Consider the following 15,908-nt stretch of genomic DNA (forward strand, 5'->3'; position numbering starts at 1 on the left):
CCTGGGAGCCCCATTATTTGTTCAGAACCCCATTGTGTTAGGTGCTGTACAAACACAAGACAAAGAGAAGGTTCCTGTCCCAAAGAATTTACAACCTACTATCAAATATGCAGAAAACATGCAAAATAGAGCGTGGTTTTGGTATTAAAAACAATCCTTTCCCATTTTGTACAACACATTTTTAAGACGTTATGGCCCAGATGCACACTACATGACCTTTAAAGTGCAGTAACCTAGAAATGGAGACAAAAGTCACTCTTATGCAAAGCATGCAAAAAACAACAATTACCCACTGAAGAGCCCATAAAGGAAAGGGAGTGGTTTATGCCTGCTCAGCTGATGTTCTGGGAATTTGTATGGATTTGAACAATATGCTAAATTAGTAACCGTAATTATCATAACAGCTTTAACTAGCACACGGCATACTAACTTAAAGAATTACATACTGCAAAGTACAATGGCAACCTGCACAAGTTTGATACTGTTTTTCATTATCTCAGTGGGAGGCGGACTTTGAGCAGTCTTTGCAGTGGAGGAGGAGGACTGAAGAATGGCACCCAGATTTTGCTTTGCAGAATCACATATCTCAGGGTACGTCTTCACTACCCGCCGTATCGGCGGGTAGCGTTTGAGTTATCGGGGATTGTTATATCGCGTCTCGTTAAGATATATCGATCCCCAAACGCGCTCCCCGTCAACTCCGGAAGCGGAAGTTGCGTATCTTAGATCGATCCCCCCCCACCCCAGTGTAGACCAGCCTCACACAGGCAACTAGCACTAAGACAATGCTGTTCTTTCAGATGCAGTTTGCTGGACAGTGCCCCAGTGATGTGGGACATAACCGAGGTAACACAACTACTTTAACAGTGATAACAGCAGCCTTTGGTATGGGCACAGCCAGAGCGTGCTTAGTTTCACTTTAAGAAGAGGGATCCATAGAAGAAGCTGCTGCCATTAAACTATATGTATTTTTAAAAAGAGTTAACTAATTCGTTGCATGTAAGAGTTTTGTTCAATGGCCATAAATACTGCAGATGAGACTGTTGTGTAGAGGCAAGAATTAGGTAGTGCACTATGACTCTTTTGTTCTACTCTTGACTCTTCCAAAGATTATTCAATCGACACACATCTGCGTCTCAGCCTACCCATCAGTCAAATGGGTTCAAGTAAAAATCACCCATCTCCCATGAGTTCAATTAACTTTTTTCAAAGACCTGTCAGAGATCCTCAGATGTTAAGCACTACAGACTTCCAAAGTATTATAAAGTTATGGGCTCTGCGCATAATGGAACAAAGGGAAAGTATCTTCTCAAGCAGGAGAGCAAAATACAATTAGTAAGAATAATTCCTACTTCCAATATGCTTTTTAGTCCCTTTAGTCCCGTAGATGTGCTACATTAATCTCTAATGTATGATAGAACTTGGATGGAAAACAATCACCCTTCACCTACTCACCTGTAGTCGCTAAAAGTTATCTTTACCCAGATCCTTTAGTAATGCCAGCATTTTTGCCCTGAACTATTCACCTCATTTCAACTTCTAGCCCTACCTTCGCTCCTTTGCGAGTTGTTCAAAGTACTAAGATGTACTTCACATAAAGTAGCTTGAAACTCTGGGGTCTCCACTTGTGTGGCAGCTACATGCATCAAAATAGAGTGAATGGAATTTATTTTGACGTTCCTATTATTAGCTCGTTTTAATGAGACCAGCTCTCTAAGCTATTAGTGTCATTTTGCCGCAGCAAACACTCTGCATATGTAAATATGTGTATTCGTGTGTGAACACCCACACGTTGTTAATCAAGTGGCCAGTAAAATGGATCCATCTGGCAGCTCTATGCCTGCATCATTGCCTCAAATAGTAATTAACAATTAAGATTTGCAGGCTGTCATTTAAATAATTGACAAAAAATCAATTTTTACAAGCAGTAAATTGCCCTTTTTGTTTGCATGCTAAAAAAGTAGCTGTTAGTGGCTGGAATGGCTTTTTTTTTTTTTTTTTGGAAGCTGCCATCAATTATGAATCACATTTATTGCTTATCTATAGATGTAACATTACTTCCCCAGCAGAACCACAAAAAGCGTTAGCTATTCTGGCTGCTAGCAAGCAAGTTTCAGCCAACTGGAACACATGAACATAGGAAGCAGCTGTTTAAGTTCAGAGTTACAAAGAGATGGTTGAACTTGCAATATGGCCAAAGGCAAGGCATTTATCAAAAGTCTTTTGTTTGTTAGACGTCTTTGGTTTGACTCCTACTTCAGCAATTCACAATTGAAAACTTTAGGGGAAAAGGTGTTTCTACAATAGCAATGTAAAGAAGTGGTACAGAAAGTGAAAAATCTTTTCTTTCTACAAAACAGGTATTGAGGGGCAGTTTGGACCCTTTTTTCCCCCAACAGATTTTAAATACATTTTCATGAGATCCCTGATATTGTACTGAGAACTGGAAATAGGAGTATCAAAAAACAAATGTTCCATTTAAAGAAAAAACACCAGATATATAATGATGTTATACATATTCAAATATATGCAAATTAGAAAGTAGATTTATCCAGATTTCGAGATCTTCAACATTAAGGCCAAATTCTAAGATCAGTTACACTGAAAAAACTCCTTTGAAGACCCTCTGGGTTTGCATTGCTGTAACTGAGCTCAAAATCTGGCCCAATGTGTTAAGGAGAGGGATGCGCCCAAACTAAAACTCTGGATCTTGGGGTGATTAAATCTGGATCCATATTTTGCACTTTGATCCCAGCTCCAATTTAAAATGGCATGAAAGCTGCTCTGCCTGTTTAAAAAAGCCAACAACAACTGGGGATTATAGAAGTTATGACAGTGAAGATCTATGGCATTGGCAATGATTGTGTATAGCGCCAACTTCCTATAAAAAGGTCTGGCAACGTACATCAGAATTAACCTACAATATCTGTTACTTGAGCTTTGGTCCTTTTTTGACAAGCAATTACCAAGCATGCCAAGCTGCCAAGCTATGTAGTGGTAGAAGTGGTTTTAAGATGTGCACAAAATTGACTAGGATAAATGTCCAAGATCATTTTCATTTGTGACATATGCCAGGATATGAACTCTGGTATCTGGAGGTTGAAAGGCTAGACTGGTAATCTAGTGTGTCAGCTAAAGCTCATGAGATACCTATAGTAAAAAGAGAAAAGAATTTAGTAGCTGTGGAATGTCCAGATCCCTGACTTATCCCTAACCCTAAATACTATGTCCACACTCTGTGTGTGTGTGTGTGTGTGTGTGTGTGTGTGTGTGTGTGTGTAATAGCATACTTTCACTATTTCACCCCTCACCACATTTAATTTTATTGTAGACACACACAATGCCCTTGCACCTCCCCCCTCATTAAAATGCTGAGGGTTGTTGATGTTTCACCCATATTTGGAACAATGGTTCATTAAGGCAAGATTAAAAGAACTGACCTACTCAGGTTCACACTCTGTAGACCCTTCCCCGTTACATTTCTTGTCTGAGGCAGTGTCATTCCTCTCTCTCCACTGCTGCTGTATCCAACCCCACTTTATGGATTATGTTCTCCATAACACATTCAACACACTTCAAGATTGGATTTGAACCCTATAGTACTGATCAGTCCACAGCATATTTAGAGCTGAATTAAGGCTTTTTCTTATTTGCTATTGATTTGAAACAATGACAGCAGCCAGCCAGCCAGTCAGAACAGGATATTGGGGGGAAGAAATCAGTGCTCACAACCATAATATAATAGGACTCAATGACATTGTTGGAAAGGGTTTATCGATATAAAAGGGTTTGAAATTCAATTAGTGTATGGCATCTCTAGCTCTTTGGGAAAAAATAGTTTTAATTCATTAATTTTTCATGGATCAATGCAGTAATTCATATAAAAGATGCAATATGTAAAACAAAGCGTTAAGAACTGTGAAAAGTGTTCCGATAACATAAGTCTCTGAGTTTCATGCCATAATGGAAACAATATGACCTCAAAGATCATGTGGAACACTCTGCTACAAAAGAATGACTAAACTAGGCCTCCTAAGGATTACAGAGGGATTTTAAACAGTTAGTAGAAGAAAGCTAATAAGAGTGCTGCATGGGATAATTTTACAGCACTCTGAGCCAGCAGGAATAAAATGGCATTCATGTCCCACAAAGTACATTATTCAGCCCATTAATGAATTCAATTACTTCATTCTGAGAAGAGCAGGGGCCAGATTTTTAATGGTATTTAGATGCCTAAATATAAAGACAGGTGCTTAGTGCGAGCTGGGTGCCTATCTTCGTTTTTAGATGCCTAAATACCTTTAAAAATCTGGTCCTATGTCTTTTTCAGCATAAGAGTAGTCTTCAGTCTATTGGTCCACTATTCTTACACAGAATATTTCTATTAAATAGAATTTAAATTAAATCAGGTCTAATCATGGGTCTTTTAGCCTTTTTCCAATTTGAGAGCAGTGACTGAAAGTGGATTAATTATCTTCGAGTGCATAATCTCGTTAATGACATATAGTATTAAAAGTATATGTGAAGTAGTGACAATTATTATCAAGAAGCAAGTTCCTTAATAAAATGTGTGTGTGGGGGGGGAGGAGTACTAAATCCCAAAGTAATATTTGCTCAAATTCATGGCATACAGGGATGCAAACATCTGCTTGACATCGGCTGCAGCTGTTCTCCAGGGATGCTGCTCGCTACAACAAAATGCAAAGTGATAAATCGCAATAGTTTATTTTATTTATTTATTTATTTATTTATGTGGCATTTCTGTACTTAAACTACCCAGTTTTTTGGGGACAAGTTTAGGGCCTAATCTTGAAAACAGTTATGCATATGGGGGACTGGTTGTGATGGGTCATGAAACCAGAAAGCTATCACACTGCTGCTGTTCTGGGAGCTTTTCTACAGCAACTTCATTAGTTTATAAGCATTAAGAATAGAGCTGGGCAAATGTTTTGACTGAAATGTTTTGGCTAAAAATGCAGATTTGCTGTCTCCAAAACATTTCATGAATTCATATCAACCTTGCCAAATTGCTTCAGCAAAAGTTTTTTTTTTCAAAATGAAATTTTTCAATTTTTCAATTCAAAATGACTTTTTTTTCAAAATTTCCTTCATTTTTATCTTTTAAAAATTGTAAAATGTTTAAAAATGCTCAAAATCAAAACAAAACATTTTGGTTTGGGGAGAATAAAATGTTTGGTTTGGCCCAAAACAATTTTTTTATACTTTTTGATTTGCCATAAATTTTGAAAAAATTCAATTTCTGTTAATCTCTGTATGATTCCCCCCCACCACCAAATTTTTCAGAATTGCCAGAGAACTGAAAACTCCATTATTCACCGATCTCTCATTAAGCACATAACATGCACAAATGAGCATAGTTACTTTGAGCAACCAAATGGTAGATATGTGAAAAATACAGACACTGCCGAGAGCAGAGCAGGGCTTGAACTGGGACAAATCATGGATAGTGAGTGAAGTGGCACTTTTTTTTAAAGCCTGAAATCTTTCTCTGGTCTCTCATTTGAAAAAGATATATATTGTCCTTATGGTTATGGAGAATACTTTCACAATCTGAACCAAGTGTAACTGATGCAGAGATGTCGGCCTGAGTTAACAGAAAGCCTGAAACAATTGCCTGAAACTGAGAGATGTGCCCTGCTGAACTGGAGAATTAACACAGATGCCCAAAGATGATAATTTAAACGTTAACATTACTAACCATTTCATTGCTCAACGAAGCAGTGAGACAGGAGAAGGACAATCATATGAAGATCTACTAAGAGTGATGTTTCATTCTGGTCATTCTGGTGAGTGGTGATTGGGAAAGTAGAACCAATTTCTTTCACCTCAGTCAGGCAGAAATACCAGAGGGTAGAAGCAGAACCCAGTGGAGCCCCCAAGCTTTGCCCCTTGTCCTGACCAGCAGGAACCTGTTCTGCTCTGGTGACAACTATGGAGCCAAATGACTTCCTCTCTAGCTCTAGCAGCACTGTTCCTCTCTCACTAGGGGTTAATTGCAGAACCTGCTGCATTGGTTGCACTCAGTTCACATTTTCAAGCTTTTCTTTGCAACCATGAGGGTTAGAAAAAAAAATTTTTTAAATGAAAGCTGAAATTTTGATGTCAAAATTTGACACTGGAAACCAGAGCCTGGTGTGCTTATACCTTAATCCAGGCCAGCCCTTGGGTATATCTGAACCCTACTGAGGGGAAGCCAAGCTTGAGGAACCCAGCCAACTGTGACTGACTTCTCAAGTGAAGCTTGGCTTGAGAGAAGAGAGGGGGACCATTTGAGCACCGGATTAGAGTGGGTAAAAATACACCTATTTTGGTTTAGTTTCAACTACCATACCAATCCTCCCTCCATTTTTTTTAAAGATACTCATATCTACCTCAAAGTAAATTCCTCTGGGGATGAAATTTTCCAGACTTGGTCTCCTCCCAACCCTGAATTATTCTGGAAAGCTTTAGTCAAAAAAGTTCAGCTGTATGTTTAAATTCTGATTAGAAATACATTCCGATTAGAAATTTTGCACTCAGGTAACTAAAACTCGGACTGGAGCTAGAAACATCAAATTTGGCTTGTTTGGTGTTACGGGTTCTATTCTTAAACAAGCTCAAAAATACCCAGTCCTAAAATGGCTCTAAATCAAGGAACTTTCATGCGTCAGGGTTTGTGCATTGCTGCAAAAAGCACCCTATAAAAGTTATGAATATGTTTTAACTTCAAGATACATTTATTGAAAATATCTTGGGATTCTCACTGCAACACAGTGTAAAATCTTGACAGGCATTGGCATCTGTTTGTCGGTAGTGACTTTTGCAACTGAGTGAGAGTTCTATTATTAAATGTTAGTTTTGCACATTAAATTTAGGGCTTGTCTACATGGCAAGCGAGGGTGTGAAATTACAGCGCATCAGTTTTCCATGCAGTAAGTTCCTGTGAGGACCCTGCTACAGCACAGTGAAAGTTCCAGAATGTGGCTCAGTGTACAACTGCTACTTCAAAGTAGCAGTGCTAAGCCACACTCTGGGATTTTTGCTGCACTGTATCAGCACCCACACGGGATGTTACTACACAGCAAGCTAGTGTACTGTAGATTCACACCCTAGCTTGCCGTGCAGTAACTTGCCTTGTAGACAAGCCCTGAGAAATGAAGTAATATTTGGTGGAAAACTTAGTATTTCCCTATACTAATATCCCCCTACTGTTACTCACACCTTCTTGTCAACTGTTTGAAATGGGCCACCCTCATTACCACTACAAAAGTGATTTTTCCTTCCTTGGTACTGTTAATTGAATTGTCTTGTTAGCACTGTCCCCCTACTTGGTAAGGCAACTCCCATTTTTTCATGTACTGTGTATATATACCTGCTACTGTATTTTCCACTCCACACATCTGATGAAGTGGGTTTTAGCTCACGAAAGCTTATGCCCAAATAAATTTGTTAGTCTCTAAGTTGCCACAAGGACTCCTCCTTGTTTTAACTGGTGTAGTAATGCACAGTACATCCCACATATGTAAGCTGTATAAGAAATTTCAGTTTGTATAATCTTTTATATGATATTATGGGATCTAAAGAGAGAGCATATTTTAAGGCAATGTTAACAAGTAGGCAGAATTAAACTTGACCTTTTAACATTAACCCTTAGAATTTCCTAACTTTTAAAGCTTAATCTCTCAATGTAGCATTGTATTAATGTGCCACTAATTTTTGCATGGAATATATGTATTAACATGGTGCAATTAATATTAGATTGCAAGGACTCGTCAGGGAAAGTTAAAAAAACATGACATTGAAAGGTCATTTCAGACTGGAGAGCCTGGCTCAACAGCTCAGTTCAGTCATGCTGCTGCCTCTGAAGGAAGAAAAGATTTTAAATATTATTTTTTTAAAACTGTAACAATCAGGAAGACTGCTGCTGTTTTATTTGAAAGGGCTACTGTTCAGAGTGGGGAGAAAAAAATAACTTTGAAATAAATGTCTCTATTTAGCATATTAACTTTTTCCTAATTGCACACAGCAATGTATGGCTCTTTGTTATACTTGCATACAAATAGCCTAGCAATCTGAAAGGTATGCTGAATGTATCTACACTTAGTCTTCAAGCTACAAGTAATGATTCCATGCCAATATGCCGCTACTTGCGAGAGTCACATGTAGGCAGGCAGAATTACAAGAGGCTGACTCTTGTCAGGTCATTGGAACTAACACTCCTACTTTTGTTAAAAGTTCAGTGGGACCATTCATCATTCTAAGTGGTTGGAGCCTAACGGGGCTGCATCTCATTGCTCTCATCAGTGCGTGGGGATATTGGTTCACTGCTGAATCACGGAGAAGAATGCTACCAGCCTCACTTCCTGAAGTACTTGGATTTTCAAAGTCTTCCATCCGAGGCCCAACATTGGTTTTGTTCTATAACATCTGACAACATCACATCTGTCGGTAATATGGTTGCAGGCAGTGCTTAATTTGTGCCATGGCTTGCCAGGGCTGAGCCCCAGAACCATTAGGCTTGGGAGTTCATAGCTCTGGCACTCTTAGGCTTTCTGCATCAGTTATGAACGTAAAAAAATTGCTTGAGCCCCAACACCTAATTGCTTGAGCCCCGGCACCTTTCATTACAAATTAAGCCCTGGTTGCAGGCTGTGTGCCATAGAAGAGAGGTCCCTCACAAAGATCTGAGTATCTATGAAGAGAGACCCACTTTTGTCTGGTTAGAGCATGTTGTCCATACCACTGCCTTCCCAAATGAGCTAAATCATCATCTATCATCTTTGACTAACATTATTCCGATAGATCTTGCTTTTGGAAGGGGGTATTACAGGGATTAATCTCAAAGTGCAGGTTTAGTGCACATGTAAAAGATAATCTAAACACAGATTCAGGTAATGGTTTATTTCTTTTTGGTCAACCTCTACCTGGAACAAAAGAATGAAACATGGCATATTTATGAAAAAACCCTCAGTCTTTTAGATTATGTCTAAGAATCCAAAGTCTATCCTATGTTTCATATAACATCTCCTATTTTTGATGGGAAAGAAACTGAATTGATAGACAGGCACAAAAAGTCATAACGTTTTATGCACCCATTAAATTGCAGTGTAGCAACAAATTCATGTCAAAGTTAGCTGAAGAACAGCAGCCATCCCATTATCATCCTACAAAATACAGTAATTACAGAAAACTGCTAAGTGTTGGAGTAAGTGCCGTATGTAGAATCTCTGTTGCAAGATTTTCAATCCTGGTATCATATTTAGCTGCATTTGGGTGTCAATTCCACTGCTAATATCATATTTTTAAAAGCGTTGATGAATTATGCAAAATTTAAAAACATAAACTGCCTAGCTATGTTATCAAAAACTTCAAAGCTACATTTCTGGGGTCAGATTCCATGTTATTATTTTTTCTTGGTTACCATTAACAGTAAAATTATACCACAACCAAGCCAGCTGTGTGTTATTTATAGAGGCAGAATCATTATAAGGGCATGTTTTTGCGAATGGCAGCAGCAATGAGGTTTTTGCATTTTAAAACCAATTAAGAAAAAACATTTAATACATTATTTTCTAGATTTTTCTTTCTTCTCTATAAACAGCTCCTTTTCTTTGACTGAGACCACAATATGCCCTCAAGAGCACTGCCAAAAAGAACATGGTTTATCGTGCATTTTAAAGGTCCTAATTACCCATCCATCCCTGTTAATCTACCAAAACTACAAATCTATACATTTGTGTTTTATAAAACCAATGAGAAGCCTTTCCTTCCTATAGAACCTTTCTTTTATATCTTACCACACATTTATAGGGCCAAATACTCAGCTGTGCTGTGCAGCTGAGGAGAAGGGGGGAAGAAGGGAGGGGGCTCCTCTTTCCTGATCCTGGGACCAAAACAACCCTGGTATAATTTAGAGCATTCACAAGGCTACTGTAAATTATAACAGGTTTAGCTGTCCCATTGGACCCATTTTGAAAGTTCCGACCACTTTGTGTAGTCTCGACCATTCGAAAAGAAACACATTTGCTCTCTCAGAAGTATTTTTTATGACCCCCGCAAAAGAAGTCATGTTTGGCAGGGATGATATAGCAGTATCCACAGCAGGGAAATCAACCCAATCCTCCCTTGAGTTTGGTGATAGATTTTTAACAAGGGGCTCCTGAGAGCCGCCTCCAGCACATTGCTGATGGTTAAGGCTAAGATTTTGTCATGGATATTTTTAGTAAAAGCCATGGATAAGTCACGGGCAATAAAGAAAAATTCACAGAAGCCCATGATCTGTCCCTGACTTTTACTAAAAATATCCATGATATAATGGTAAGGGGCTGGTTAGCTGCCAGGTGGCTGGAAGCTCCGGGGCCCCCACCACCCTAGGGGGCTCAGAACCTCAGGGTGCCCCTTCCGCCTCCCCCGCCCCCCCAGAGGTGGGGAGCTGTGAGGGTCTCCCTGCTCCACCACCACGGCTGGGGAGCTGCGGGGATCCCCCCAGCCCACCGTGGCTGGAAGCTGCAGGGTACCCCCAATGCCCATGGCAGCTCGGAGCTTGGGGGCTCGCTGCCTCAGGTGGCAGGGGTAATTCACAGCTCCCTGCCACTTTGGGAGGTGGCGGGACCCTGCAGCTCCCAGCTGCTGGTGCTAAAGACACAGAGGTCTTTGGAAATCATGGATTCCATGACTTCCGTGACCTCCATGACAAAATCGTAGCTGTACTGATGGTGCTGTAGATAAAACTGCCTGTAATCACAGACAAGGTGGGCGAGGCATATCTTTTATTTGACCAACTTCTGTTGGGGAAAGAGAGAAGCTTTGGCGCTTACACAGAGCTCTTCTTCAGGTAATCATTTGGATTTTCCTGACAAACTATTCCTTCTAGCCTCCTTGAGATTCAAAGGATGCCTCTGTGATCCAAGCTTCCTGAGAGCAATCTTCAATTGCTCCTGCTTTTCCTGAACAACAATAAGGAGGACAAGGAGGAATTCTTGGGGAGGGAGGATAGCGAAAGCAGTTGCTTCTTCTGTGGAAAACAATAATGTTCCTGTTACAAGTTTAAGTGGAAGCGTTGCAAAGTGTAATCCAACCCAGAGGTTCACAAAGCTCCTTGCCAGCTCTCACCGTAGGATATGTTACTCCTAACCACAAAATGTTCAATTACATTCAGTGTAGCTGGTGCATGACGACTTAACAAGACTAAGACAGTCCTTAGTACTGTTATCAGGAATAAAGCTGGGATCCAATATACCTCAACCCTTCAGAGCAAAAAGCCTGCCATTTAGAAATAAACCCTGCCAGAAGCTGCTTATGTCTCCTTTTACATAAGCAGGCACTAGCACAATATGTATTGCTCATTTAGGACTGATTCTGCCACCCTGACTTATGTGGGCCCCAATTCTGACAACATTTATCCACCTGCTTTACTATAAGCAAGCTAACAGTCCCATTTACTCACCCATGTGAGCAAAGTTAAGTAGGTTTCTAAATCTTTGCTGTATTTGCTATGTAATCATATGAGTAATAGTTTGCTCCCAAAGCAGTGTCACTAATTTTAATGAGGCTACTTAAGCAATGCAGTACTGCTCAATTTATGTGAGGCAGAACTGGGCCCTTAACTTAAAAGGCAAATTGCTGGTGGATCAAGCGTCGTTGTCTCGTATGTCCCAGGTGCACCTGAAGAAGGTTCAAATCAACAACACCTCTCTGTGTATTAGTCCCGTATAAAGCACCAAAGTGGTGAAGGAGAATGATTTTAACACATCTGATGAATTTCACTCAATGGGTCTTTCAGCAAAGCAATATATTTAGTATCAATACTAACAGAAGTGGGGGAACGGGGGGGGGAGGGGGGAAGAGAGAGAAAAGGGAGACACTTACTTGTCCAAGAGTGCATTCCATGCCACCAAGAAAATCTGCATCTTTCAAGCCATTGTGGTTGCTGCTAATGTCATGGACTTCAAACCGTAGCCGCTGAACCTCTTCAAAGTAGAAGTCCACTGTGAATAACTTGGAGAAGATTGGATTTATACAGGTTCGAATCACTTCTGTCCTATCAACCTGCCAAAAGAAAAAAAAAAAACCCTATGAGAATTTACCTCAGTGACTTCTTACTCTGTCAGTAATGGGCTACAACATGAACCAAATTGAAAGCGAAATTAAAAAACAAAATTATGTGAATGAAGAATCTTTAAAGAGACAGTAGTTTAGATACAAAATGTGGTTGGCTTTTATTTAAAAAAAAAAGGTTTAATAAGCTAATTGGCTGAGCTTGTGAGGCTTTACATGCAACTCAATGGTATTTTTCTGTTTGTCTGTCTGTCAGATTATCTGTCTTTTGTAACATAAACTTTTGAACGTCACATCCGATCAAATCCTGGTATGAGGGGACTGGGAGCACCCGGAACCCCAATGGGTGGGGGGACATTGGGGGACCCTGGAATGGGGGAAGGTGGGTATGGGGATACACAGAACCCCTACTGTTGGGGCAGAAGAGTGTACTGTAGGGCATAAGGGGAAGTGGGAATGAGGGTGAACAAAGAGCCACTGGCATGGGGAAGAGAATGGGGGGGGGGCCAGGAATGGGAGACAGGCAGAATGGATGGCACACAGGATTCCCTGCCACGGGGAGATTGGGGTTGCATGGAGTCCCTTAACTAGAGGGGGATGGGAGTGTGGCACACAGGGAGCTTCTGGGGGAGAATGGAGGGATGCAAGGAGCCCTTGGCGAGTGCAATAAGCTCAGCCTATACAAGCTACCAGTGTGCAACCCCTAATGTTAATAGCAGTGTTCTCATGTGAAAACAGGAGTGAGGTAGATTTAAGAAATTTACTATACTCTTGGAAACCCAAAGACAATGACATATTACTATTTATTGTTTCTGTTTTTATAAGACGGTTTCCAAAAAAGAATTAGGGCCCTGTTGAACTAGGTGTAGTTGTAAGAAATAATGTTAAGCCAGTACCAGAGAGCTCACAGTTTAAGTTCAAGGCAATACTCAACGAGTGAATAAACAGATAAAGGAAAGGTAATGGTAGAGAGATGCATTGCATCTGTGAGGAGTCACAGAGCTCTCAGTAGTCAAACTCAGAAATGCATGAGAACATGAAATTGACCAGACACAGTGAGTGAAAGAGAGCAGTGCATGCTGAATGAAATGCAATGAATTAACAAACAGCACAGTGAAAAGTAAATTAGGGTCTACACTCTAAATACATCTTCAGTGCAACTCCATTGTAGTTAATGGAGCTACACCCAGGATGAAGTTGGCTTTTCTGTCCACTAGTCAGGACTTTCAAAAAGCTATCATTTTTATCTTTGCAGTGTTCCTTTAACCTTGAACTTTATTACTTCACTAGGTGGCTTTATATTCACAGGTTTTTTTAAAGAATAAAAGGAAGGGGGACTTAGTCTAATGGGTATCTTATCACCTTTGCCCGTTTCTTCCTAACTTTGTGCTCTCATGTAACAAAGATAACAAGAATAATACTGACTGCTGCTCTTCACCAACCACTGTTTAACTTTTAACTCTCTCTCTCTCACACACACACATAGGGAAAATTAAACACCTGATCTCAGCAGAGAGGCCATGGTCTGCAAAGATACATAATAAAATTCATATTTGTAGTAACGTACACTGCTGCTACCTAGATCAACTGTTCTGTAGACAGTTAAAGGATTTCACTCTCCAGTGCTATCAGTTTAGCATTTTCAAACCAACAAAGTCACACAGAAAAATGAAATGGGTGGGAGAAAGGGGAAAGCTTTTAAAGATATTCACTTGGACTTACTTGCATGAGTAAGGGCTGGAAGAATCAGGCTCTTGGAGAGTAATATATAAAATGTATCCCTATTTTTCTCACTAGTCAATCACATACTGAGAGTGTCTGAGGGATGCTCATGCCCCTGCCCCATTCCCTAAAATTGTGCAAGAAACCACACCTCTACCTCAATATAACGCGACCCAATATAACACGAATTCGGATATAACACAGTAAAGCAGTGCTCTGGGAGGGCGGCGCTGCGCACTCCGGTGGATCGAAGCAAGTTCCATATAACATGGTTTCACCTATAACACGGTAAGATTTTTTGGCTCCCGAGGACAGCAATATATCGAGGTAGAGGTGTATCAGATCAAAATGTATTGCTGTGTTTCCATAAGAGTGCTCAGAAAGTACTTTACACACACTGTCACAGGGTTGGCGCAGGCTCTCCCACTTTTGTGCCTGCATCCTGTGTTTAGGCTGGTATAATAAAAAGTGTTTACTCCTTCTTTTGTTGGATCACCCCTGTCTTTATTTACAGTGCTTGTGCAGTTCCCAGATCCTCCAACAGTTAGTGCCCCACAGACCCTCCCCAGGGTCTCCTGGCCCTTGAGGCTTCCTTGTTGGCAAGAAGACAGAGATACTGCCCTCCTGTCCCCTCCCAGGCTAGCCTGCCCACTGAGGTTTGCCCAGGGCTTTCATAGCCTTCTCCTGCCCCAGCCCAGCTGTCACTACTTAGCCCAGCATGTTCATCTGAACCAGCCCTCGTTAGGGCTTGCAGCTGGGCTACTTGCTGAGTACCTGCATCTCTACACCTGGCCTACTGGCCAGAGAGCAGGCTGTAGCCAACATTTTGGAGGGTTTTAAAGGGGTTTTACCCCCGCCCTGCCACAAGCAGTAATAACAAACTACATCTTCACTGAACAGCAACTTGACTCTAAATGTTTGTAGTTTCTGCCTGAGTTTAGAAAATCATAAAACGTTAACATACTTATTTAAAGTTTTGGAGGGACTGCTGTGAATCTCTGTACACATAAAGCACTTTACAACCTCCATTACTGCACAATCCCCTTCCCTTCAACAGGCTTCTGGTGTGCTCCTTTTGAGAGGGAGATGGACAGTTCAGTTGCCTCCTATCCCCTCTCCAGTGTCTTCAGGAATTGTCTTGCTGTGCTATGCTTCTCCATTCCAGCAGAGAGAGAGACTGGAAACTGAAGCTACATTTCACAGAAATGTTATAGTCTCTGAAAAGGAAAAAATACTTTGTTTTTTTTTTTAATTTTTTTGGAAAACTGGAAAATTTCAAAAGAAATAAAAAAAAATGTATTTTTTTTTAAAAAAGCAATTTGACATCCAAAAAAATTTGGACAAAAAATGTCAACCAGAACCACTGAAAATACTGTAAGGATAATTGTTCTCAGTTTTAACATGCTACTCAGCTCCCCCCCGCCCTTAATTTAGGCCCTGTTCCTGCGAGCTGCTCTGCATGAGTGGTAGGTTCTGCCTACATGGAACAACTTACAAAAGCAGAGCTCTAGTTAGAACAGCTTTTCTTATTCTTGGCTTTTCCAGTTTCAGTCCTGGTCAGAAAAATCAAAGAGAAATTTTTGATCCAAACCAATTTGGATCAAATTTTGATTCAATTTGCCCATCTCTACAAATCAGTTCCAGTAATTCATAGATTCCATTATGATCATCTAGCCTGACCTAATATATAACACAGGTCTGAGAACTTCCCCAAAATAATTCTTAGGGCATAACTTTCAGAAAAACATTCAAACTTGATTTAAAAATGGTAAGTGAAAGAAAATTGGTAAATTGTTCCAATGGTTAATTATTCTCACTGTTAAAAATTTACATCTTATTTCCAGTGTGAATTTGTCTAGATTTCAACTTCCACTGGATTATGTTATTCCATTCTCTGCTAGACTGAAGAGCCCATTGTGAAATATTTGTTCCCCATGTAGGTGTTTATAGACTGAGCTCTTCAATGTAGCAGAGATGTATTTATAAATTGCAAATTACATTTTAAAAAATCACTCAAAACTATTTAACACCTTTTCTTCACTACGCTTTCTGCCTTTTAGCAACAGCATTAGATAAATGTTAGTATTTTACTGAAATGTGGCTATATAATAAATACATAGTACCAGATC

The 15,908-nt window shown here is 40.1% G+C and overlaps 1 protein-coding gene across 5 annotated transcripts in view; it reads right to left on the bottom strand.

Moving 5' to 3' along the window:
* Positions 1-15,908, bottom strand: part of CPNE4 (copine 4) — a 320,518-nt gene that overhangs the window by 116,015 nt on the left and 188,595 nt on the right. For all 5 annotated transcript variants that reach the window (XM_034760919.1, XM_034760923.1, XM_034760922.1 and 2 more), the window contains one exon: positions 11,869-12,048. In XM_034760919.1, coding sequence (XP_034616810.1) covers positions 11,869-12,048 — 180 coding nt within the window. The remainder of the gene's footprint in view (positions 1-11,868; positions 12,049-15,908) is intronic.

This window comes from Trachemys scripta, chromosome 2 (assembly GCF_013100865.1).
Source record: "Trachemys scripta elegans isolate TJP31775 chromosome 2, CAS_Tse_1.0, whole genome shotgun sequence".
NCBI classification, from domain to species: Eukaryota; Metazoa; Chordata; order Testudines; family Emydidae; genus Trachemys; species Trachemys scripta.